At 39.8% G+C, this 26,384-nt stretch overlaps 1 protein-coding gene across 1 annotated transcript in view; it reads right to left on the reverse strand.

Annotated features, from left to right (window-relative positions):
* USH2A (usherin) overlaps window positions 1-26,384 on the reverse strand; it is a 930,744-nt gene that overhangs the window by 76,614 nt on the left and 827,746 nt on the right. Inside the window, exons 61-62 of the mRNA XM_052653949.1 lie at window positions 7,126-7,353; window positions 282-1,798 (exon numbers count right to left, since the gene is read on the reverse strand). Of these exons, the coding sequence (XP_052509909.1) occupies window positions 282-1,798; window positions 7,126-7,353 (1,745 nt within the window). The remainder of the gene's footprint in view (window positions 1-281; window positions 1,799-7,125; window positions 7,354-26,384) is intronic.

Genomic DNA, 26,384 nt, shown 5'->3' on the forward strand with positions numbered 1-26,384 from the left:
CAGGGAAGTGATGGCATCTCTCCGCTACTTGGTTCCAGACATTGTGATGAATTGCAGACATTTCTAAACAGCTGACTCTCAAAATGTCACCTGCAAGACTTCTGCTCTCCAGCAGCTTTGGGCTGAATAAGGATGTGGTTAGTCTACTCGGATGGTTAAATGGATGAGGGGTTGGGGGACATCACACATTTTGCTCTTGGTCTTCATTGGAACTGACCAAGGGTTCATGTAATAGAAAGAGACAGTGGCTTGTTCTCAGTAAACCCGGGTTAGTTACTTACCTGTGAAATGGTTTCAACTGGTTTACCGTGAACGACTGCGGACCAAAGGAATTATGAGTTGTGTTTATGTGTATGATTTTTGTTTCTCTTTCCAACAGCTCCCGGATGAAGAGGGTATAGTTGACAATATGACCATTTGTCCTTACTGGAGGGTCCCAGGTCACTAAGATCTCCTGAGGGCCCTTGGCCAGCAACCTTGGAGGTTCCATCCCTGAAGGCGCTGAGGGGCTGGTTCGATCTTTGACAAGTGGACTCAAAACACCCCCTTGGCTGTTGTTGGCCATCACTGTATAGCCATACTCCACACCTGGGGTGAGAGTAAAGTCATGATACCGAGTCTCCAGGCCGGTGTACACAATTGTTCCATCCCTCCTCAGCTCATAGCTTCTGATCCGGCCATTTGGGATTCTGGGCAGTTTCCAGGTGATTTCTATGGATTCTGAGCCTGTAACTTGCAGTTTTGGAGGGTCCATGTTCTGTGGTGGGGCCTCCATTGTCCAGGCAGACTCTGGCACGCTCGCCGTGCAGCCTCCCTTGGTACACGCCACCAGGGAGAAATTATACTGTGTATAAGGCTGCAGGTGGGAAACCAACAGAGTCAGGTTCTGCCCAGCGGGATACTCTTTACCATCCAACCTGAGTAAATACTGAGTGATCTCTCCATTCTGAATCGATGGCGGGGACCAAGATACATTTATCTGAGTGGCGCTGATGGTCCTCAGAGCTGGAGGGTGGACCCCTGCAGGGGCAGCCTCAAGGGTTGTGATGCTGGTGGTCGTGCTGGCAGAGCAGCCCCCACTGGTACAGGCTGTGACCCCATAGCTGTATGTGGAGAAAGGGAGCAGCTTCTCATCTGTGTAATTGAAAGTCACAGCATCAAAGCTGAAAGGATAGAGCACCCCATTTCTCTGCAGCCTGTAGGATTGGATGATGCCATTAGGCTGTTCTGGAGAGACCCAGGCAATCAGCACTTTGGGAGGATTCACAGACACCTGGGCTACCTCAGGTGGACAGAGGCCATCCGGAGGTGCCTGCCTGGTCCTCACCCCACTCCAAGAGCTGCAGGTGTGGCCAGCTGAGTTCCAAGCATGGACTTTGTATTCACACTGCATCCACGGCTGCAGACCTGTGTCATTATATATAAATGTATTCCTCTCAGTATTAGACTCTATGAAAACAATTTTCTCATCGGCCTGGATTGTCTGATTCCCCCAAGCTTTTCCCTCGAAGCATCTGCGAATCACTTCATAGCGAATTATCTTTCCGTTGGGTTTAATGGGCTCCGACCAGCTCAGCTCAACACTGGTGGAGCCCACCGACTGGACGGTGGGAGCCGGCTGAGAGTGGGGGGCGGCTTCCTCCGTCCAGAGAGGCTGGGGTGCCGAGTGTGCACAGCCCGCCCTGGTGCAGGCCTCCAGGGTCAGGGTGTAGAGTGTGAAGGGGTCCAAGCGTCGGAAGAGAAACTGACGATTCAGGCCAGTGTACTCCAGGACGTCCTCACTGAAGACATTGTATGTCTGCAGGAAGATGGAAAATAAAGCATACGGTTTCTTGGTGTCGTTATTTTGTGACTTTTAACTTCTTCTTTCTCCTATTCCTCATCTTGATGACCCTAACCCAGAAGCATTCTGATATTAATTTGAGGAATGGGATCTTTGCTCTCCCTTTTTAAAGTTGGATGTCATGTAATCAGTCAGCTCAGTTGTGTCCGACTCTGTGTGTGTCAAGTAAGCACATATCTAAAAGCTAAGAGTTACTGAACCTGATTCTTTGACTTAAAGAGTGCTCATGGGGTTTCCTCCTATTTTTATTTTTTTTTAGAAGTGAGGATTAGTATTCCAGTTCACTATTTTATAAATATTAAGTGCTTCTGATTTCATCCTGAGTAGGCTAATAGGGCATATCCACATTGGTCTATCTCCTACAGTATTTATTGGAAAATGGATTATAATGCTTAATAATTGGTACTAGAGTGCCATGGCGGGAAATTTATCAATGTGTCTGTGTATACGCACACATGTATGTGCCGAGGTCCACATATATGTTATACATGTGTATAAAAACATAGATATGAGGAGACAAGGAATGGAAAAAGCCACCCTATGTTCTCTCAGCAGTTATGGAAAAATTGATGGCTGCTTTGGAGCAAAATATTCTTTTGTTCTGGGGAAAACCATCTGAAAATTCATGACACAAATGCACAGCACGTTTCCAACATCTACTACTCATTGTTCTTTGGGGAAGAGGAGAAGCAACGTAACTTGTTGTAGATGTTCTTGAATGATGGTTTTCCACCCTTTCATACTTCAGTACATCTGAGAGACAGGAGATACTCCTGTACATGGTTGTGACACTTTAATGGTGCATCTTAAAATGAGATGGATACATATACAAGTCCCTTGGGAGGCATATCTTCCCACAGGTTGTTCCTATGGAAGCTTGACTTAGACTGGGTTGTTGATGTACTTTAACATTATTTAAGATTAAATAACCTAGACTTGGAAATCTTCTTGTTGGACTAGTGTATTTTGATGTGATTTTCTTGTTGGGGTCTCAAGGCGAGATCACCCTCCTGAGGGAAGGGGTATAGAGTATTTTCTGGAGGGAATACAGATTACATAATCAATTTGAAAGCCTCAATGATTCTCTGTCCCCTCACATCCCATATTCACCTGGCAAATTTCTCAGTTCAGTTCAGTCATTCAGTTGTGTCCAACTCTTTGCAACCCCATGGACTGCAGCATGCCAGGCTTCCCTGTCCATCACCAGCTCTGAGAGTTTGCTCAGACTCATGTCCATTGAGTTGGTGATGCCATCCAACCATCTCATCCTCTGTTGTCCCCTTCTCCTGCCTTCAATCTTTCCCACCATCAGGGTCTTTTCAGTGAGTCAGTTCTTTGCATCAGGTGGCCAAAGTATTGGAGTTTCAGCTTCAGCATCAGTCCTTCCAATGAATATTCAGGACTGATTTCCTTTAGGATGGACTGGTTGGATCTGCTTGCAGTCCAGGGGACTCTCGAGAATCTTCTCCAGCCCCACAGTTCAAAAGCAACAATTCTTCAGCACTCAGCTTTCTTTATGGTCCAACTCTCACAGCCATATATGACTACTGGAAAAACCATAGCTTTTACTAGACAGAACTTTGTTGGCAAAGTTATGTCTTTGCTTTTTAATATGCTGTCTAGGTTAGTCATAGCTTTTCTTCCAAGGAGCAAATGTCTTTTAATTTCATGGCTGCAGTCACCATCTGAAGCAAATTTCTAATTAATGCTAAATTCATTTTTCCCTCTCAAACTTAGCTTCCAACTGAGTTTGGACAAAAACAGCCAAATATATTGACTGGAGCCCTGCATATTCATTGGAAGGATTGGTGCTCAAGCTGAAGCTCCAATACTTTGGTCACCTGATGTGAAGAGCCACCTCACTGGAAAATACCATTATGCTGGGAAGGATTGCGGGCAGGAGGAGAAGGGGGCAACAGAAGATGAGATGGTTCATGGCATCATTGATTCAATGGATGTGAGTTTGAGCAAACTCTGGGAGACAGTGAATGACAGGGAAGCCTGGTGTGCTGCAGTCCACGGGGTGGCAAAGAAATGGACATGGCTTAGTGACTGAACAACAACAATAACAACAAATTGACTGGTCTCATTTGGAACTTATTACTATAAGTTATTACTTATTATATTAACTATTATTACTATAGTTATTACTATAACTTTTAAATAGATGATCACCGACTATAGAACCATATGCTTACTCTCTCCTTTTCCAAGGTAATTATTTCATGTCTCTCCTTTCCCTACTAATGGGCAACATCTCCTGTTGTTGACATGACCCCATGTTTGACTGAGGAAACTAGAGGCAGTCAGAAAGCAATGTTCTCTCATTATATATCATCACCACCATATGCATCTGAATCTAGATATACACTATTTGCCTCCCTTCCTTTTGTTATGGATAAAGTATTTCTGCCCCCACAAAGACCACCTGGGCCCTGGATCCCATGCCCTCCTCCTTCATATAGATTTCACTCTCACAATTACTCTCATTATTTCTTGCATCACTGGTTTATCTCCCTCTACTGAGTTACTTCCATTAGCATTTAAATGTACTCTAGTATCTTTCATTGATTTTTGAAGAAAATTTCTGGACACCATAGTCCCCTGGCTCATGCTCCATTTCTCTGCTTTTCTTTCCATCTACACTTCTTTGAGGAGTTGCTCTCCTATTTCCTCAAAACATCCGATCAGGTTTCCCATTTTACCACTTGATTTTCTTGTCAAGATCACAATGACCTCTTGGTTTCCAAATACAGGGTCATATCTCTGTCCTCTTTTACTTATCTCTCTATACCATTTGGCACATTTTCTCTTCCCTTTTGGAATATCCCACTCATCTATTTTTCCTCCCTCACTTGCCTTGCCAGATCCTCTCCTTTCTCTTGACCTCCAAATTTTTGTTGACCTCCAAGTTTTTGTATTCCCCAGGACTTGATTCCAGGCTCTCTTCATCTCCAGCTATAGTCTCTCCATAGCTGATCTGCTCTAGGACTTTGGGTTTGAACATTACCCATCTGCTCATGAATTCCAAATATATATACATCTTCATGAAGCACTCTTGAGAGAGTTCTAGACTTGTACCTCCACCTGCCTACTTGTCTCCTTAGACCTGCACATCTTCCAGCCTTACCTTTCTGGTTACGGACTCAAAACCAAAACCTGTAAGTCATTCAGAAATATTCCTTTTTCTTCACATGTCACATTTAGCCCATTAACAAATATCATCATCTCTACCTTCTCAATGCATTCCCAATCCACCCACATTTCTCCGCCTTCACAACTTCCACTGGGATTCAACCCACAGTCAATTCCACTCTGAATTCTTAACAGACTCCAAACAGCACTGGTCTTATAGCCCACTTTCTACCTTGGAGCCAAAGTGATTTTAAAAAATATAAATTTGATTGGGCTATTCTTTTGCCTAAACACTTCCATAATTTTTCACTGTACTCAGAATTCTAAGCTCCTGATCACAGACCACAAGGTTGTACACCATCCACTCCCTACTGATCCCGAGTCTCTTCTAGTATTCTATCCCCTCCCCCACCTCCCCCAGCCATTGTTTCAACCACACTGGCTTTCTTTCGCTGATGTGAAGACACCAAGTGCATCCCTGGCTTCAGGTCCTGCGTTTACTGTTCTCACATCTTCACATGACTGCCTCTGTCTTATCATTCAGGGCTCAGCTCAAATGTCAACTCAGTTCAAATGATCATCCATTCTCAAGAACGAGTAGGAATTATGACATTATTCTGTTTAATTCGCTAGTTCTGTTCACCACTCTCTGAAGATCTCTGGTCTATCTGTGTACTAGCTTTTTGTTTGACACACACACACACACACACATGTAAAGTCTATAACAGGAGGAACCGTGCCCGTCTTGTTCACTCTTGAATAATTGGCTGGCACTTAGTAGAAGCTCAATAAATATTTGGCAAAATGCAAATGCAGGTATAAGCAGGAGATATTTTTATTGTCAATCATTCTAGGAAAAGGCAGACGCTGGGACAGGAAGCAAATACTCGTAATCAGGGGTGCCTTGATGGGTGTGAGAAAAGAAACTCTTCTTTCTGCTGGGAAACTTGGCGCTGTGGCTTGGATTGCAAAGCCATGGTTCCTAAGGCTCAGGCCTCCTGTCCCAGAGTTGGTGAAGTCTGGCTGTGTCACACACTGGGGGCTGGGAGAAAGCAGTTGCTAGTGCTGCCTGCAGTAGGCCTGGAGGTGGGCAGAGACGCAGCCAGCACACCAGGCAGCGAGGCAGCCTTCAGGGAGGCGCATGAGAGCGGGCCTGGGCTGCGAGCTCTAGTTATGGCTCTAAGTCGCCCCCGTAGGTAATTTCCTGTCGGCATCCTCCTCGTAGGGGTTTCAGGGAGGCTTTACTCAAAGGCAGAGCTGAGTCTCAGCTGTTCTCTATGGATTTAGCGGGGAAGTCTTTGCCACCTTGAGAGACAGCGGTCAAGGAGGGGCAGAGTGTCTATGAGAGGTGTAGCGGGTGGAAATTGTGCAGCCCCAGCCTGTACAAGGCAGTTGGTGAGGGCCTGAGTAGTGGTCCAGGGCCAGAGAAGCTGCGGGCTGAGGCAGTAATAAGTGGACAGCTGGGTTGCCACTACCACTGCGGAAGAAAATCGGAGGGGAGATGAGGCTGTTTCTCATGTGGGTGATGCTTCAAAGCATCCTAACTTGGGTAATAGTGGAAATGCAACCTCATTTGGGCTCACAGACTGGTGAAGCCTGGGTTATAGGTGACATTAAGAAGACTGCATCTCCTGGCCACACAGGGACATTGGGGACTTAGCAGACATGTGGGGCTTCCTGTTTCCTGCTGAGTGAGCTCCATTCAAAGTGCATATTAGAGAAAGCTTGAGCAAAGGGCTGGGCAGGACCATTCAGGACGTAGTAGGAACACAGTCATTTGGAGTTCAGTTCTGGTGTGACTTCCTAGCTTCAAATCCCAGTTTGATCATCGCAATGCCATTTAGCCTTGGACAATGATTTAGCCTTTATGTGCCTGGTGAGATTTAATGATACCTATCGCATAAGGCTGATGTGAGGATTAAATGAGATAATCCATGGAGAGTACTTAGCCAGTGTCGGGTTCACAGGAAGCATGACACATGTGAGCTACTTTTCTCTGATCTATGATCAAGCGCCTGGAGGAGCTATCGGGAAGAATTAACCAGACTGTGAAGGGAGTGTTCCCGCAGTGACCTGATGGCATGTCAGGGCTCATCTATTCATCTGGAGAACACCAAACATGACCACATATCCAGGGTAGACTTTACCTTAATCACACCATTGGTTCTCGCAGGCTCTGACCACTGCAGCAGCAATGCCCGCCCATTCTCTTTCTGCTCCACTGTGAAGTTGCTCAGCCCACTGGGGGAAGATTCGAGGGTCTGAACCAGAGTCCAGGGGCTTGAAACTTCTCCGGCCTGGTTTGTGGCCACAACACCGACGTGATACGTGGTGAAGGGTTCCAAACCAAACAGGTGGGCTTGATAGCTGGTTCCCTGGAAGAAAATGAACAGGTTAGTCTCCTTTTGGAAAACTGCTACCAGTGGCTAGAAGGTCATTCTCTGGACAAGGTATCTCACCACTGGCAGCACAAAGAGCACAGCAGAGCTTTGAATTATTAAGAAAACAATATGGTGTTTTCTTGTTGTTCACACGCTAAATGTATTACCTAATGTTGTGTGATTTCACACATACACATCTCGTAGCAGATAGGATCTTTGCTTTTCCAGAGCTTGCAGCCCAAGGGATGTGATATACAATTACAACAATACAAAAATCTAAGATGTTTCAGGTCAGTGTCGCATCCAGATTATGACGGAAATCAGTGGTACCAAGGTGCATGGCAGGGAATGGGATAATCTTAGGGGTCTAGAAATTGAACCACAGCAACCCTAATTCTCTCTCTTTAAACCCCAAAACTATTTGTTTATATAGAAAACTCTCCCCATCTCTCCAGTATCCTCTTTCATTCTCTTGGTATGCATATACATTTTATAAAGGCAATAAAATAAACACAAGAAAACAACCACCAATTGAACTATAAATGCACAAACATCCAGAGAGCAGTCTACTATTAATATCAGTGTGAAAATCTCATTTGTTAAAAACGTGCTAACTAAAAGTATTAAATTTACCAAAAATAATTGTTAGCTAGGTTTTGAGTGTTTGGATTTTGTTAATTTAAAATTGAAAAAAGAAGGATGGCACAATGAGTTATCCTCTGCTTGGAGACCAGCATATACCATATTTTGCTTAATTAAACTGCCAAGAATCCTAAGGTGCTGCTTCCTTAGGATTGGGCTGGATGGAAATACCTGCTTACAGACAGAAATTATGTCTGCAAGTGACCAGTAATGTGTGTATAGGTAAACACACACCCACAGACTCTTTCTGTTGTGTACCTATTGGGTGTGGATAATCACAAGGTACTTTTTACTGGTTTAGTAGGATATTTACACTTAATGGTGCATGAGGTCAGCTTTGGTTTATTTGATGCTTAAATGTGACAGATAGTCTCCAATTGTCTTTTCTTGGTGGGCACAGGAGGAGGAACGTGAGATGAAGAAGAGGAAGTTATTTCTGAGAGTAGGTTCCAGAGAGAACCAAAGTCATGTATATGGAAATTCTTTCTGAGGGCATCCAAATAACATTTTGAGTAGAATCTAGAATAATTCTGAAACAAATCCAACTGAACCACTTCTCAAAAAAACCTGGTCAGACAAAACCAAAACACTGTAGAAATCATTTTTGACACCATTTCCCCACATCCTTGGTGATAAGTTTTGTAAGTTTGTATGAGTTAATGTTTATTATGTGTTGAACACAAGCAGAGGAAATATAATTTCCTTTACTTATCAAAAACTTGTAAAGTCAATTTTCCTGTTTCAATAAGGTCCTATTATGATATTACACGCTAACCTCTTGAAATCTTTTAATATTTAAACATTTGCTAAGCGACCAGACTCTGAAACAAATTTTACAGAAATACTAATTTCTCTTTTTTGAAATATTAAAAGTTAGATCATAAATATTTAAAACTTATTTCTCCAACAACATTGGATTGGCCTTTTAGATAAATATAGCACAGAGCTAGAATGACCATAATGAATATTAAAGCTGAAGATGCTACAAGTCCCGATTACAAACATTCTTTTCTGATAAATGATTCCTTTTCTGTGGAAATAGGGCAAACATGGGCAAGATTAATAATGCAAAAAAGAACAATTCTTTGTTCAGAATATTCGGTAATAGATGCCAAAAAAGCATCAGCTCCAAAGCAAATAGTAATCACCTCTAACAGATTATATATATAAAAAAAGGTAGGCTGCTGGGGGACATTTAGAGATCCTTTTGTCATAAGAAACATGAAAAGCATGTGGGCTATAAAGCAAAAACATATGTATATTGTCAATAGCAGCACCTGCTCAATTACAGTTTATTTCAGAGCTGAGAATTCCGTTCAGCCCCTAGATGGCAATACTATCAAACACTTTTGGTACCAAGAGTGCTCAATGATTAACAACCGACGTTCAGTCATCCAACACACTCCAGGCAACCATTTAAAAAATAACAAAACTGATTTCATTATAGATTCTTTTAATAAACATTTATAGCCAGATCCTTAAAAGCAGAAGTACTGAAAACGCTGTGGCCTCAAAACCTCCACTATCTAATGTGGAAATATGACCTGCAGGTCTTGAGCTGAAGCTTATGCATGCCTGACACAGAAATTTTTATAAAAGTAGACTCCTACAAAAGGTGATTACAGTGGTTGTTTTACTTAATTTGATCTATATATCATCTTAAAAAAATAGAAATAATCACATATCATAAACATAAAGGAAACATGAAGGAGAATTTTTATATCATAAATTTATACTGATGACAAATTCCTGTATTACGTTAACTTGTTATTTCCGCAAAGGTACAACACACACACACATTCACACACACACATGCTTTAAATAAACCTCAGTGGCAGCCACGCTTTTTGTCAGTACTTAGTAAAGTTTATATAAAATATAAAGAAAACTTAAAAATGACAGGACAATCCTTATAAATATATCCTGTGGTAATAACCAAATCTCAATACCAACAGACGTTTCAGGAAATCATTTATGTCATTCTTCCCTGAATGGATTTCTAACCTCAGAGTTCCCTAGTTTGGAATCTTACTATAAAATCTGGGCACTATAAAATCTCTGTAGATTGGGTTGTGTCTTGCCTGTTTATTTAGTTACTTGTGATTTTTCTTAAATTCAGAATATTTGCTTGAGCCCTGTGGATCTTACATGCTTGGGGTAACTTTCCTTACTTTGGGAAAAGTCCTTATTAAAAAAAACCATCTTCCTTCCTTCTTCTCCTCTGCTGCTCCTTTCCTCCTTCCCTCTGGAGATAATCTTAACTCAAGGCTCTTCCTTTTTTCTCTCCATTATTGTCATTTTATTTCCCTTTCCAGTCCTACTGATTTTTTTTTGTTTTTTTTTTTTTTGTTGTTGTTCTTTTTTTTTTTTAGATATACATGTTTTTGTTACTCCTGACCTCTGGGCTACCAACTTATACCAACTTTTGTTTTTGCCCTGTCCATGTTTACATCCACATAATGTACCTATTTTAAAAAATTCTAGAAGTGTCTTAACCACTTCCATTAGGCAGCAGATGAAAAGAATGACTCAGTAAAGGAAAACAGAAAAAATCTGTTCTCTGCAACTTAATACTTTCCATGAGACTTAACGCTTTTTGTTCTTAATCCGATAGGCATGAGAGTCAGCATCTGGATGGGTTTCCCTGATGGCTCAGCAGTAAAGAATCTGCCTGCCACTGCAGGAGAGGGGGTTCAATCCCTGGCTCAGAAAGATGCCCTGGAAAAGGAAATGGCAACCCACTGCAGTATTCCTGCCTGGCAAATCCCATGGACAGAGGAGCCTGGTGGGCTACAGTCCATGGGGTCACAGAGTAGGCAGATATGACTGAGCGACTAAGCAACAACAGTAGCATCTGGGTACAAATCAGTGAGTCCTTTTATGAGACATAAGACAAGACTCTCTGGAACACTCTGCCAGTTGAGGTTCTGCGGGCAATTTGAACTACATTTTAACCTCTCAACTCTGCTCCTGGGGCACATGAAACTACTTGGAGTCTTCGCCAGCCTGACAATTTTACACCATCTCCTCTGATTATTTTTGATGGCTTGAAGTGCCCCAAAGGTGGCCATGGGGTCAATAGGTTTATGTAGGTTGAAAATGATCAAAAATTACCATTGATCTGTAGCTGTCAATAAAAGGCTGCATGGGGAGACTCCCTGCACAAATGTTTAAACTGCATAAAGCAACTTAACTTAGTCATCTTTGAGTCTATTGATCTGATGATCCAGCAGTTTCCAGAGCCTTCCCTCTGGTCTTTAAGGTGCATTTTCATTGAACCCATTTTCCTTGGCCCTAAAGACTCTTTTTATTCTGCTCCTGGCAATGAACTAGAACAGCGATGTCTGGGCACTACTGTGCTCATCAAGTCTTATGTGTGCTTATTATATTCTAGAAAGGGTTAATCTTCCTGCTAGGTCTAAGTCACTTCAGTCATGTGTGACTCTTTGCAAACCTATAGACTATAGTACATCAGGCTCTTCTGTCCGTGAGATTTTCCAGGCAAGAATACTGGAGTAGGTTGCCATGCCCTTCTCTAGGGGATCTTCCTGACCCAGGGATCGAACCTGCATCTTTTACCTCCCCTGTGTTGGCAGGGTTCATTACCACTAGCACCACCTGGGAAGCCCAATCTTTCTGGTGACCTTAAACTTTATTCCCAGCCAACGAGGTTTCTTCTGCCTTTATCTTGGGCTCCTCATTTAAAGGGGTGACTTTTGGTTTATCAGTCTTTACCTGGTTGTAGGATATTTCCTTGCCTCCTTAATTCTCATGAATGTCAAGAGCCAGAGAATACATCATATCAAAAGTATGCTTTTTTTTTTTTTTTTGTAGAGAGCTTCAGAGAAATCTAGATCTAAATATATTAACTTCTATAAGTATAAATATATTAACTTCAGTTGAACCACTTGGATACTGCTTCTCAGTTTTATCAAAAGTTATAGTTATGTTGTCATAACGATAAAATAAAGGAATGGTTATTGAGAAGCTTCTGGCTTAGTTACAACTGACACATGAGAAATAGAAAAAGTTCTCATTTAGCATCACCTGAAATTCACGGGTTTGAGCAGAGTACATCCAATCAACTGCATGACGTGTATACAGTTTAGTCCATTAAAAAATCAACACAAGATAATTCTTCTAGATCTCTGAAAGCCAGATAATTTGAGTTGTTATCAGTCTATATTTCTCTCTGTTCATGAAGTTAATTTTTGAGTTCTTCAAAAGCTCATCAATATAATTTATATCTAGTACTTATTTTGTAAAAATCAAATCAGTCTTAATACAGAAATGATCTATCACCCATCACCAAATATCAACCTTGAATGCTTATTCATGGTTATCTAAGCATGGATTTCCAAGACTGCAAAACATTAATACAGTAAGAAAATTTCCACTGATTTCACACATTCACTGACATTATGGGTGCCATCTCTGCCTACAGATCTCTTGGTTGGTGGGATAAAGAAGACATTTTTTGATGACACATAAATACATGTAGAGTTGCTCCAGAATCTAAGATCAGCTCAGTTCAGTTCAGTCACTCAGTTGTGTCTGACTATTTGTGACCCCATGGACTGCAGCACGCCAGGCTCCCCTGTCCATCACCAACTACCAGAGTTTGCTCAAACTCATGTCCATCGATTTGGTGATGCCATCCAACCATCTCATCCTCTGTCATCCCCTTCTCCTCCTGCCTTCAATCTTTCCCAGAATCAGAGTCTTTTCTAATGAGTCAGCTCTTTGCATCAGGTGGCCAAAGTACTGGAGTTTCAGCATCAGCATCAGTCCTTCTAATGAATATTCAGGATTGATCTCCTTTAGGATGGACTGGTTGCATCTCATTGCAGTCCAAAGGAATCTCAAGACTCTTCTCCAACACCACAGTTCAAAAGCATCAATTCTTCAGCACTCAGCTTTCTTTATGGTCCAACTCTCACACCCATACATGACTACTGGAGAAACCAGAGCTTTGACCATACAAATCTTTGTTGAAAAAGTAATGTCTCTCCTTTTTAATATGTTATCTAGGTTTGTCATAGCTTTTCTTCCAAGGAGCAGATAGACTGATAGTATAAGAAAGGTAGAAGAAAATACCCTTTAGGTCATGGTCTACTGTCACGCATGTGAACAGTGTGTTTCTTAGGCAGCATTGCTTAGTGGCATGACAGAGGTCCTGAAACGGTCAGTGGAAATAGTTAGCATTGTTGGCCAGGAGCTGCTTTCAATTCTTTCAGTGCTTTGGGGCATCTGGTACAAGACTGCAAAGTGGTGTGGGGGATACAAGATGGATAGGACAGGCTTCTGATTCTTAGGAGCTTATAATTTAATAGAGCATATCAACAATGCATACAGACACACACAAATCAGAGTGTAGTAAATGCTATAACTGAGTGCCAGGAAAATCAGGGAATTACTGAGGGGATACTTCTAGTTGGGGAAGGAGGAGGTAAGGCATTGGGGAAAACTTCATTGGCATCTGATATAAGACAGGAAAGATATAAAGTTTGAATAGATGAAAATGTGTGCAGGATTGGAGGAAATAGAAAAAAAACTGCAGGATACGTTTGGGAAAGAGCTAACAGTTGAATGAGCCAAAGAGTTGTGGATATAGGGCAATAGTGGGGAGTAAGGCAGGGAAGAGGGTGGTATGACTGGAAGGGATTGTGGAATGTCACCCTAAAGTTTTTGGACCATATTTCATAGGAAACAATCAGCAACGTGAGAGAAAATTTTAAGAAATAATTATAGTTATAAATAAGTAAAGAACTCTACCATTTGAAGGAATGATGGAAGAACTTTAAAATTTTGCCCTGTCATAGTACAGGTTAGTGGCTGGTAAAACAATAAATCTGTTTAGATGAAATAATTAATTTAATTATTATTCAGCCAAAATGTATAGATTTTTCATATGTAAAAGGTAGTAGAGTGCTTTCTTAGGAATTAGATTTTGCAGCAACATGGATGAACCTAGAGTTTATCATACTAAGTGAATTAAGTCAGCTAGGGAAAGACAAACACATTGCTTATATGTGGAATATTAAAAAATGATACAAATCAACACATAAAAAAACATAGATAAACTTGCAGACATAGAAAATAAACTTATAGCTATTAAAGTGGAAAGAGGGGACCAGGGAGATAAATTAGGAGTCTGTGATTATCATATAGAAACTACTATATATAAAATAAGCAATAAGGGTAATTTAGGAGTTTGGATTAAAATATACATACTATATATACAAAAGAGATACACACCAAGGACCTACTGTAGAGCACAGAAAACTCTACTTAATATTTTCAATAACCTATAAGGGAAACGAATCTGAAAAGAACACACATACATCATATCTGAACCACTTTTCTGCACACCTGAAACTAACATCAATACTTTAATGGAAAAAAAGAAAAAATAGATATGCTATAAATAGTAAACATACAATTAGAAACTAAATAATGTTGATATAAAAATGCTCATCGTCACAGATAATATACATAAGCGACTATGGCAGCTATACAAAGAGGTCAAAGCCATTATTCTTCAACTGTGTATGATAACGCCAAATATGTGCCTTGTTCAGCTCATAATCTTAAGAGACAAAGTTTCTGCTCCTATAAATTGAAACATGATAATCTTGGGAATAAGATATTTTTTTAATGTATTGAATGTTTGCTCCACTTCAAAATTTCAAATTACTCTTTACACAGCGCTTGTAGTCCAGGTGGGGATTATGACAACTGGACTGAATTGAAGCCAGTTATATTGTCTTGTGTTTTGACTTCCTGTCAGGATCGCATGTACCTGGGTCTGTGGTTTCTGTTGGTAGCAGGGACACATTTGTCTTGAACCATCCATACCCTTATACCCTGTACATATCAAACAGCTAGAATCAACTGGAAAAGTTTAGGGATACTGCTGATTACCACAAAGTAAAATGAAACTAATTCAAATGTATAAACAATAGGAATGAAAAGTGAAAAAGTTCCTCAGTCATGTCCAAGTATTTGGGACCCCATGAACTATACAGTCCATGGAATTCTCCAGGCAAGAATTCTGGAGTGGGTAGCTGTTCCCTTCTCCAGGGAATCTTCCCAACCCAGGGATCAAACCCAGGTCTCTTGCATTGGAGGCAGATTCATTACCAGCTGAGCCACCAGGGAAGTCCAAGAATACTGGAGTGGGTACCCTATCCCTTTTCCAGGAATCTTCCCAATCCAGAAATCGAACCAGGGTCTCCTGCATTGCTGGTGGATTCTTTACCAGCTGAGCTACCAGGGAATTTCTAGTTCTGGGTTCTAACTAATGTCAGAGGGTTCAACCAGAAAGATTTTAAGAAAGTATAAATGCATATCCTCCCATTAAGTAATTGCTGACATGTACTGTCATATAATTGATTAGTCAGGAGTTTGTTATAAAAATTACAAATTTAAAATGTTTAGCTTAGAGTATTCATGTGTTAGTGCCATGTAGTATACTTTTGTGTCTTTACTTTCACAAATATTTATGTTCAGAGAAGAATGATATGTGAAAAACTAGGGGTGTGTGTGGTATTTCTTTTATTTCATTGAAGTACATCATTCATTTTGTAATGAGGGGCCAATGCAAAAAGAACATTCAATTCACAGAAGTTTTCTTTATAGACAAATGGGCTCTATCAATTTAGCCTGTAAAGCAAAAGCTAGGGTTCTTACAAAGTGAACAATGATACCTCAGGTACCATAAAAACACTGAGAGAGGAAAAGAACAGTTTGAAATGGCTCGTTTTTCAAAAGAGAAGAGGAAAAAAAAATTTGTGATAATTAAATTTTAAAGTGGCAAATCAGTCACACTAAATATTAAAAAGCAGTCCTTCAGATCTATCAAAATTAAAAATGTGCATACTCAATGACCTGGCAATCTATTTTATAGTAAAAGGGTACTAAACCACATTGAACCAAATTTCATTCATTCCAGCCAGCCTTATATTTATTCAATCCTTGATTAAAAACATCTAGTGAAGGCTTCCTGTGTTCTTGACACCCCCTAAGCTATGAGGACACAGCAGAAAACAAAAGAGATGAAACAGTACCCTCCTGAGTCTTATGTTAAAATGAGAAAAAATGGGCCATCTATAAGCAAAATGGAGAGACAGGGTCAAAAATTGTGGCAAATTATGAAGGGAATAAGTAGAGTGATGAACTAGTGTTTAGATTTAGGTGGTGGGGAGAGTGAGTCTTGGCTTAAGAAGGGTGGGTGAAAATCCTTGAAGACATTTCATTTAGAAATTTCTTTAGACTGCGGAAGAAACCATGTGAAGAACCAGGGGAGAAACTTTCAGGCAGAAGGATGAGCTTGGGAGTTTTGCTGACAGAGAGAAGCTAGTGTGAGTGTGGGTGTGAGTGAGAAGGAGAACAGCCCAAGGTACAGTCAAAGTGATGAGCAGGTGCGAGACGGTGTGCATCTTTTAGGCCAAGAGTCAGAGCCTGATGCTAATTTCAATGGAAAATTATTGAAGGTCTTTTAGCAAGGGAGTGACACAATTTGATTTAGGTTTTAAAGAGATCATTCTTCCTTTAAAAAACTAAAAATAGAGTCATCATATGATACAGCAATCCCACTCCTATACATATATCTGGAGAAAACTCTCATTCAAAAAGCTACACGCACGGGAATGTTCCTTGCAGTACTATTCGTAAAGACCAAGACATGGAAACCACCTAAATATCCATCAGTGAATGAGAGGATAAAGAAAATGAGATACATATATACAATGGAATACTACACAGTCATAAAAGGAATTAAATAATGCTATTTGCTACAGCATGAGTGGGGCTAGAGATTATCACAGTAAGTGAAGTAAGCCAAAGACAAATATCATATATCGCTTATATGTGCAATCTAAAAAGTGATACAAATGAATTTACTTACAAAACAGAAATGGACTCACAGACATAGAAAACAAACTTTTGATTATCAAAGGAGAAAGGCATGAGGAATAAATTAGGAGTTTGAGATTAGCAGAAAAACTATATATAAAAAAGAAAAACAACAAGGGCCTTCTGTATAGTACAGGAAATTATACTCAATATTTTGATATAAACTATAATGGAAAATAATCTGAAAAAGAAGATGTGTTTATATATATATATATATATACACACACACATTAACACACATATATATAAATAAATATATACATAAAACTGAGTACTTTGCTGTACACCATAAGCTAAAACAACACTATAAATCAACTATACCTCAATAAAAAATGTGTGGGTGTGTTAGTCACTCAGTCGTGTCTGACTCTTTGTGACCCCATGGACTGTAGCCTGCCAGGCTCCTCTGTCCATGGAATTCTCCAGGCAAGAGTACTGGAGTGGGTTGCCATTTCCTTCTCCAGGGGATCTTCCCCACCCAGGGATTGAACCCAGGTCTCCCACAGTGCAAGCAGATTCTTTACCATCTGAGTCACCAAATAAAGGGAAAAAAAAGAGACCACTTTGGCTGCTGTGTGAAAAATTTATGTAGGGGTTGTATTAGTCTACTCAGGCTGCCATAATAGAAATACCATGCATACTAGGTCATTTCAGCCATGTCCAGCTCTGTGAGATCCCATGGACTGTAGCCTGCCAGGCTCCTCTGTCCATGGAATTCTCCAGGCAAGAGTACTGGAGTGGGTTGCCATTTCCTTCTCCAGGGGAATCTTCCTGATGCAGGGATTGAACCCAGGTCTCCTGCATTGCGGGCAGACGCTTTACTGTCTGAGCCACCAGGGAAATTGTCATACCTAGTGTAAAAATGACTTTACATGCATTATCTCATTTCATCTGCATGACAAAGGTCTTAAAGTGGTAAGGAAACTGAGGCTTAGATAAGTAATTTGCCCAGAGTCACAGTGCTAACAAATGGCATGGTTATGTTTTATTTCTGTGTTATTCTGAATTCAAATGTCCTTGTCAACTGCATCCACAGTCCTAATGTTTTGGTCCTAGGACCCCTATTTTTTTAAAAATAATAAGGATCCCTAAAAGCTTTAGTTTCTGTGCTTTATATATCCCAACATTTGCTATAAAAAAAATTAAAATTGAGAAAATAGTAAGAAGCATATACTCTACTAGCCAGGAGAGAGAAAACATCATTACATACTTGGAAAACTCCACTGTGCACTTTGAGGAGATGAGACTGAAAAAGACATATAATGTCCTCATATCAATTATCAAAATATTTTTGACCTAATAGATTTCCTGAAAAAGTTTCTGGGACTCTAAGGGGTTCGTGAACTACAATGTGATACCGCTTAACTACATTATACTCTGATTTAATTGACAGTACCAATTAAAGATTAATCAAAGATTTGTTTGAACTTTTATGCAGTGAAAGAAGGAGTCTTATACTTCTAACTTTTGATAGACACACTCATAATACTTGTGATTAAATATGAAATATCCATGTATACATAAGTCCTATTAGTAAAATTTTAATTAGGGTTAAAAAGTCAAAAAATTATAACTGGACTGTACTTCAACTGCCTAATTTTATGGTTGAAACTGAAGTCCAAATGGTGTAAATTACCTGTATAAGATCTTACAATCCATCAATATTAGATTTGCAATTGAACTTGAGCTTCCCAACTCATACATATACAGTCTTTTCAATTAAAATTAAAATTATTTGTTTGAAACAAGTTGTCCCAAATTTCTTTGTAATAAGTATTACCACCTGTGAAAGAGTATGGGCTTGTATTTATTGACAGATGTACTTCCTTTATTAATTGATTTTCTTCTGTATTATATCTGTCTGTTCACTTGTTTGTCCATCTACTACAGAGTGAATGAAATGTTTTGCATCAGGAGTGTTTCCTAACCTTGCTCTACTCTAGTTTCTTCATACATGAAAAAGGATTAGTAACAGTACCTATCTTTTTCAGTTTGTAAATTTTAGTGAGTTATATCTTAGAATAGTTTTTAATATGTAGGGTATTTAATAAGTGCTAGATTTTTTATTAGTATCTTAAACATCTAAAAGATGCTTCTATCCATAAGACAATAAATATTCTGGAAGTTATGAAAGAATAAAAGGTTGATTTTCAAGCAATGGAGAGCTAACAAGGTATTTTTAGTGCATACTATCCTGGCTCAGAAGCAGAGACATTACTTTGCCAACAAAGGTCCGCCTAGTCAAGGCTATGGTTTTCCTGTGGTCATGTATGGATGTGAGAGTTGGACTGTGAAGAAGGCTGAGCACCAAAGAATTGATGCTTTTGAACTGTGGTGTTGGAGAAGACTCTTGAGAGTCCCTTGGACTGCAAGGAGATCCAACCAGTCCATTCTAAAGGAGATCAGTCCTGGGTGTTCTTTGGAAGGAATGATGCTAAAGCTGAAACTCCAGTACTTTGGCCACCTCATGCAAAGAGCTGACTCATTGGAAAAGACTCTGATGCTGGGAGGGGTTGGGGGCAGGAGGAGAACGGGATGACAGAGGATGAGATGGCTGGACGGCATGATCGACTCGAAGGACGTGAGTTTGAGTGAACTTCGGGAGTTGGTGATGGACAGAGAGGCCTGGCGTGCTGCAATTCATGGGGTCGCAAAGAGTCGGACATGATGGAGTGACTGAACTGAACTGGACTGAACCCTGGCTCAGATGGAGACTATATGGAGACTGGTATGTTGAAAAAAGGCATAGCATCTTATGAATGTAAGTACATCTTTTAAGTTAAATTTATAAGCAATATCTCTGTAAATGTTTTCTGTGAAGACCTAGTAGGTAGTGGAAAAATGTGCATTGAAAAACTGAGCAAATTCTGCCTTGTTATTGACTTCAACTATTTGGTCTTTAGAAATTTATTTAAATATAAATGCATATATAAATTTAAATGGAAATTTATTTACATCTATGTATACATATATGCTGAGAAGGCAATGGCACCCCACTCCAGTACTCTTGCCTGGAAAATCCCATGGATGGAGGAGTCTGGTAGGCTGCAGTCCATGGGGTCACTAAGAGTCAGACACGACTGAGCAACTTCACTTTGACTTTTCACTTTTACGCATTGGAGAAGGAAATGGCAACCCACTCCAGTGTTCTTGCCTGGAGAATCCCAGGGATGGGGGAGCCTGGTGGGCTGCCGTCTATGGGGTCGCACAGAGCCGGACATGACTGAAGTGACTTAGCAGCAGCAGCAGCAACATACATATATGTATGGATCTTTCTTGGTAGCTCAATGGTAAAGTATCCACCTGCAATTCAGGAAACATATGTTCAATCCCTGGGCCAGGAAGTCCCCCTAGAGAAGGCAATGGCAACCCACTCCAATATTCTTGCCTGGGAAATCCCATGGACAGAGAAGCCTGGAGGGCTACAGTGCACTGGGTCACAAAAGAGTCGGACACAACGCAGTGACTAAACAACAACAATATATATATGTTCATATATATAAACTGGATTATCTAATAATGGGCATGATTTTTTACTTTTACCTACAGTGCATTCAATATGATACAGTTTTTGCTTTCTTATATATCTTGACTTTGGGGACTGAGCTGAAAAAGATATCTTTTTCCAATGAAGAACAAATAACACTACTAGGTAATGGAACATTTACAAAGACAGTTTGTTAGTAATACACTCAAAATGATATTTTTCAGAGGGTCTTGGGTATTAGGATGACAGATACTCATTCAGTCCTTGTGGGTCAGGTTATCCTTAGTAATAGGAAAATGTGAACAATTTTATGATAGTAAATGTGAAAGTTTACATGAAGTGGGAAATTCTTAAAAAACAGGAAAAATTAAACAACTGCACTCTTAATTAGCTTTAAAACAAAATGAAATAAAGTCCTGAATGAGCCTCTTACTCTGAAAAGGCCCAGGTCCAGAGAGTTTAACCAGTTAAGTTTTCTGTTACTGCTTTTTAGCTAAATCTGCAACTGATAACTGATATTATACACAGGGAAGTGGGGTTCCAGAAAATAAATAAACTGGTCACATACCAAACTTTCTACATGTCTTAAGAAAATATCAAAATTGAACAAGAACATAATAAAAAAAAAAGTGTTTTCATAGATCCAAATCACTTGAGATGAAGTCACAATATTAATAAGTAGTATCCAACATCACATTTAAAAGACATATTATGACTCTGTAGGATTTAGCCCTTAGAAAAGTTGATTTACAGATAATCATTTTAATAGAATTAATAAAATCCATCACCCATTCATGATAAAACCTCTTAGCCAGGTAAAAATGGAAGAAATTATCCTTAATCTGATAACAATTTACTAAAATCATACAGTAAATTATATTTAAAGTCCTAGAAGTCTTATGATCAATATAACAATTAGGTAAGACAGGATGCCCTCCATTCATTATTGTACTGATAATTCTAGGCAATCCTACACCAAAAAAAAAAACCCAAAACATTCTCTGACGTAAATCATATCAGTGTTACCTTAGGTCAGTTTCCCAAGGCAATAGAAATATAAGCAAAAATAAACAAATGGGACTTAACCAAACTTATAATATTTTGCACAGTAAAGAAAACTATAAACAAAATGAAGACAACCTATGGACTGCAAGAAAACATTTGCAAATTAAGTGCTGATAAAGGCCTAATTTCAAAAAGATACGGATAGTTCATACAATTAAGCAACAAAAATCAAACAACCTAATCGAAAAATGGGCAGATGACCTAAACAGACATTTCTCCAAAGAAGACATGCAGATGGCCAACAGGCACACGAAGAGATGCTCATCATTGTGAATTATTAGAGAAACGCAAATCAAAACTACAATGAGGTACCACCTCACAGTGGTCAGGATAGTATCATTAAAAAATCTACAAATAACAAAATGCTGGAGAGGGTTTGGAGAAAAAGGAACCCTCCTACACTGTTGGTGGGAATGTAAATTGGTACAGCCACTATGGAGACAAGTATGAAGGTTCCTTAAAAAACTAAAAATAAAGCTACCATGCTGCTGCTGCTGCTAAGTCGCTTCAGTCCTGTCCGACTCTGTGCGATCCCATAGACGGCATCCCACCAGGCCCCTCTGTCCCTGGGATTCTCCAGGCAAGAACACTGGAGTGGGTTGCCATTTCCTTCTCCAGTGCATGAAAGTGAAAAGGGAAAACGAAGTCGCTCAGTTGTGCCTGACTCTTAGTGACCTCATGGACTGCAGCCTACCAGGCTCTCCTATCCATGGGATTCTCCAGGCATGAGTACTGGAGTGGGTTGCCACTGCCTTCTCCGAAAGCTACCATATGATCCAGCAATTCCATTCTTGGGCATATATCCAGGCAAAACCAAAATTCAAAAAAATACATGCATCTCTATGATTATAACAGCACTACTTATAGTAGCCAAGACACAGAAGCAACCTAAGTATAAACTGACAGATGAATAGACAAAGATGTGGTATTTATAGACAGTGAAATATTACCCAACCATAAAAAGAATGAAATAATGCCATTTGCAGCAACATGGATGGATCTAGAGATTAGCGTACTTAGTAAAAGAAAAAAATACCATATAATATCACTGATATATGGAATCTAAAATACAACGCAAATGAACTTATCTACAAAATAGAAACAGACTCACAAACACAGAGAACAGACCTGTGGTTGCTGAGGGTGAGGGGAATAGGATAAGGATGGATTGGGAATTTGGGATTAGCAGATGCAAACTATTAAATTTAGAATGGATAAACGAGAAGGTCCTACTGTGTAGTATAGAAACTATATTCAATATCCTGTGATAAACCATAATGGAAAAGAATAGAAAAATAATGTGTATATATATATATATATATATATATATATATATATATATAACTGAATCACTGCTATACAACAGGAATGAACACAACATCATGAATCAAGAATACTTCAATAAAATAAATTTTTAAAATATTCATCATGGAATATACCTCCTTTCTTTGAATCCTTGGATTCAAAGGAGTCCAAGACACACTGTTATTTTATGTATCCCTAAGAAAGAAAAAAATGCTTCCAATTGAATGAAGATACAATCCTCTTTTATCACTTAGAATTTTTGTCTTATATATGTGGAAAGATACCTTGAGACTTGCTTTTTTTTTTTTTTTTAGTTGAAAGAGGAGAGTGAAAAAGTCAGCCTAAAGCTCAACATTCAGAAAACGAAGATCATGGCATCTGGTCCCATCACTTCATGGCAAATAGATGGAGAAACAGTGGAAACAGTGTCAGACTTTATTTTGGGGGGCTCCAAAATCACTGCAGATGGTGATTGCAGTCATGAAATTAAAAGACGCTTACTCCTTAGAAGGAAAGTTATGATCAACCTAGATAGCATATTGAAAAGCAGAGATATTACTTTGCCAATAAAGGTCCATCTAGTTAAGGCTATGGTTTTTCCAGTGGTCATGTATGGATGTGAGAGTTGGACTATAAAGAAAGCTGAGCACCGAAGAATTGATGCTTTTGAACTGTGGTGTTGGAGGAGACTCTTGAGAGTCCCTTGGACTGCAAGGAGATCCAACCAGTCTATCCTAAAGGAGATCAGTCCTGGGTGTTCACTGGAAGAACTGATGCTGAGGCTGAAACTCCAATACTTTGGCCACCTAATGGGAAGTGTTGACTCATTGGAAAAGACTCTGATGCTGGGAGGGATTGGGGGCAGGAGGAGAAGGGGATGACAGAGGATGAGATGGTTGGATGGCATCACCAACTCGATGGATGTGAGTTTGACTGAACTCCGGGAGTTCGTGATGGACAGGGAGGCCTGGCGTGCTGCGATTCATGAGGTCTCAAAGAGTTGGACACTACTTAGCAACTGAACTGAACTGATGCTCTTATGTCTTTCTGTGTATACAATAAATAACTTTTCATTTTAATGCCAAATTATAGTATAATCTTTTTGGGGGGTTCATTTTTATTTAACCCAAAATAGCTAATGACAAAAACACTTAAAAAATATCTCCAACACTTGACTCTTCAGTCATTTTTGGTTGATGACACTTGATTATTCAGTCCTTACTTGCTTCCATATGTAGTAACACATCTGGCATAAATACCTCACCAAGAGTTTGCAGCAAGCTTTACATCTGTATGTTTAGAGCCTAGTCAGAAAACCACGATCTACTTATTAGTTTTGAATTTAAATACTCTTCTCCCACACAGAAGCTTATTAATCTAATAATCATAAATAAGTTAGCTATTAATTACTTTTCAAGGAAGTGCCCAAATACAGCACACATATACAGCTGCATATATGCTTTTATTCTTTATTAGTCAAAATCTGAATGCTTGTAAGATGTACAGTGGAGGTGCATCATAAACCCATTTAATGTACATTATTCAATATATGAGGTCAGTGAAAAGGAAATGACAAGCCAAAAGGAAAATAACAACCAATCTGGCAATTATACCACCTATTCAATGAGTGGATGCCCTTGAGTAAACCGAGATGAGTGTTGTCAATCTGGTGTTCCTTCAGCTACTGTCAGTTCACATTTCCCTTTTATAGGGCAAGCATCTTGCAAGGTTAAATATAATTCTAGCATTTAAAGGTATGTATTTCTTCTATAAAATAGTCCCTAAACAAACACCAACAACTTTAATTGGTCTTCAACTGAAGATATAGTTATCTCTTCCAACACTGGAGGAAAAACTGGCTGTTGTGGATGGAGATTTCTGATATGGCACCATTCTAAAGGGCTTTCAAGGTCAACCTTGATACCCCAGTCTACCTTATGTGCTGACATTAGAAGTGAACCTTTGCATATGATGCAACTCCACTGTAATGCAAATTAAAATGCTGAGATTTTTTTTAAATGCCCTAGTATGGTCAGTATAATTTCATTTCCAGTTTAGTTGCTTCCTCACATTTAGCAGTGTGTTTCTGTAATGCTCTCCTAGTGCCAGCATTTCAGAATATTATCTCTCACTGGCTGAGAAAAATCTCATGATGAAAAGATCAGTGTGTCATAGAATCTGAACAAAAAAAATCTACCAATGCTGATCAGTCTCACAACGATTCAGGGTAAGATTTTCAATTAGCAAATGGTGTGATTGAAGTGGAGAGTAACTGTTCTGCTACACTTGGAGGTCTCAAAGATTTTCTTTAGTTTTCTTTTTTGGGATTTCTAAATTGGCAGCTACATTCTACTTCTTAAACATTTGGCCTTAACCTCAGCATCCCCCTGATTTGGTTTCTATTTTAAAAGCACCATTCCAATGGAAATGTCCCTGCTCTGAATTAAGCTGGGACTATGAATTTTACCACTAGCAAGAGAGAGCCAGCCGTGAGGTTAAAGCATCTGCCTACAATGCGGGAGACCCGGGTTCGATCCCTGGGTTGGGAAGATCCCCTGGAGAAGGAAATGGTAACCCACTCCAGTATTCTTGCCTGGAGAATCCCATGGATGGAGAAGCCTGGTAGGCTATAGACCAGGTGGTCGCAAAGAGGCGGACATGACTGAGTGACTTCACTCATTTCACTTAGGTTATTTTGGTAGGTATCAATTTCCTTGACTATGACTTCAAATCCTGCTTCAGCTTCTTTTAGCCATGGAGGATTTCTAGCTGGGTTGTAGATGAGGGTAAAATATCCCATGGAGAACTCCTTCAGTAACCACATTCGGAAAATCGCTGGCTACAAGCAAGACATATGGATCCCTGAGAACAGCAGCACCGGCTGGTGGGACAGTTTGCTTTACTCTTCAGACTCTGTCTTATCAAAAGATCCACAATTCTCTGTCTTTGGTAGAGAGGGCAAGTGTTGAACATTTAGGAAATCAAGAAATAGTTTGAGAAGTTCTTCATTTTTCAGAATGACAGCCTGTAAATAGGTTTCAAACCTTGTCATCACTGTTCCAACATTTGGGACCCAGTTCCAAACATGTTTAGAAGGAATTTCTGGGGTTTTAATACATTTCTTGTGGAGTTGGAGAAGACTCTTTAGAGTCCCTTGGACTGCAAGGAGATCCAACCAGTCCATTCTGAAGGAGATCAGCCCTGGGATTTCTTTGGAAGGAATGATGCTGAAGCTGAAACTCCAGTACTTTGGCCACCTCATGCGAAGAGTTGACTCATTGGAAAAGACTCTGATGCTGGGAGGGATTGAGGGCAGGAGGAGAAGGGGACGACAGAGGATGAGATGGCTGGATGGCATCACTGACTCGATGGACATGAGTCTGAGTGAACTCCGGGAGTTGGTGATGGACAGGGAGGCCTGGTGTGCTGCGATTCATGGGCTCGCAAAGAGTTGGACATGACTGAGCGCCTGAACTGAACTGAACTGAACTGAAGCTTTTTGTGCAGGGCATGAAATTCGCTATACCGTTTTTCAACAAAATTTTTTTTTTTTTCCCATTCATTAGCACTTCTATCTTAAAAACTGTATCCCCACTCCAGGTCACTCTCC

The sequence above is a fragment of the Budorcas taxicolor genome, chromosome 16, assembly GCF_023091745.1.
Source record: "Budorcas taxicolor isolate Tak-1 chromosome 16, Takin1.1, whole genome shotgun sequence".
Taxonomy (NCBI): Eukaryota; Metazoa; Chordata; class Mammalia; order Artiodactyla; family Bovidae; genus Budorcas; species Budorcas taxicolor.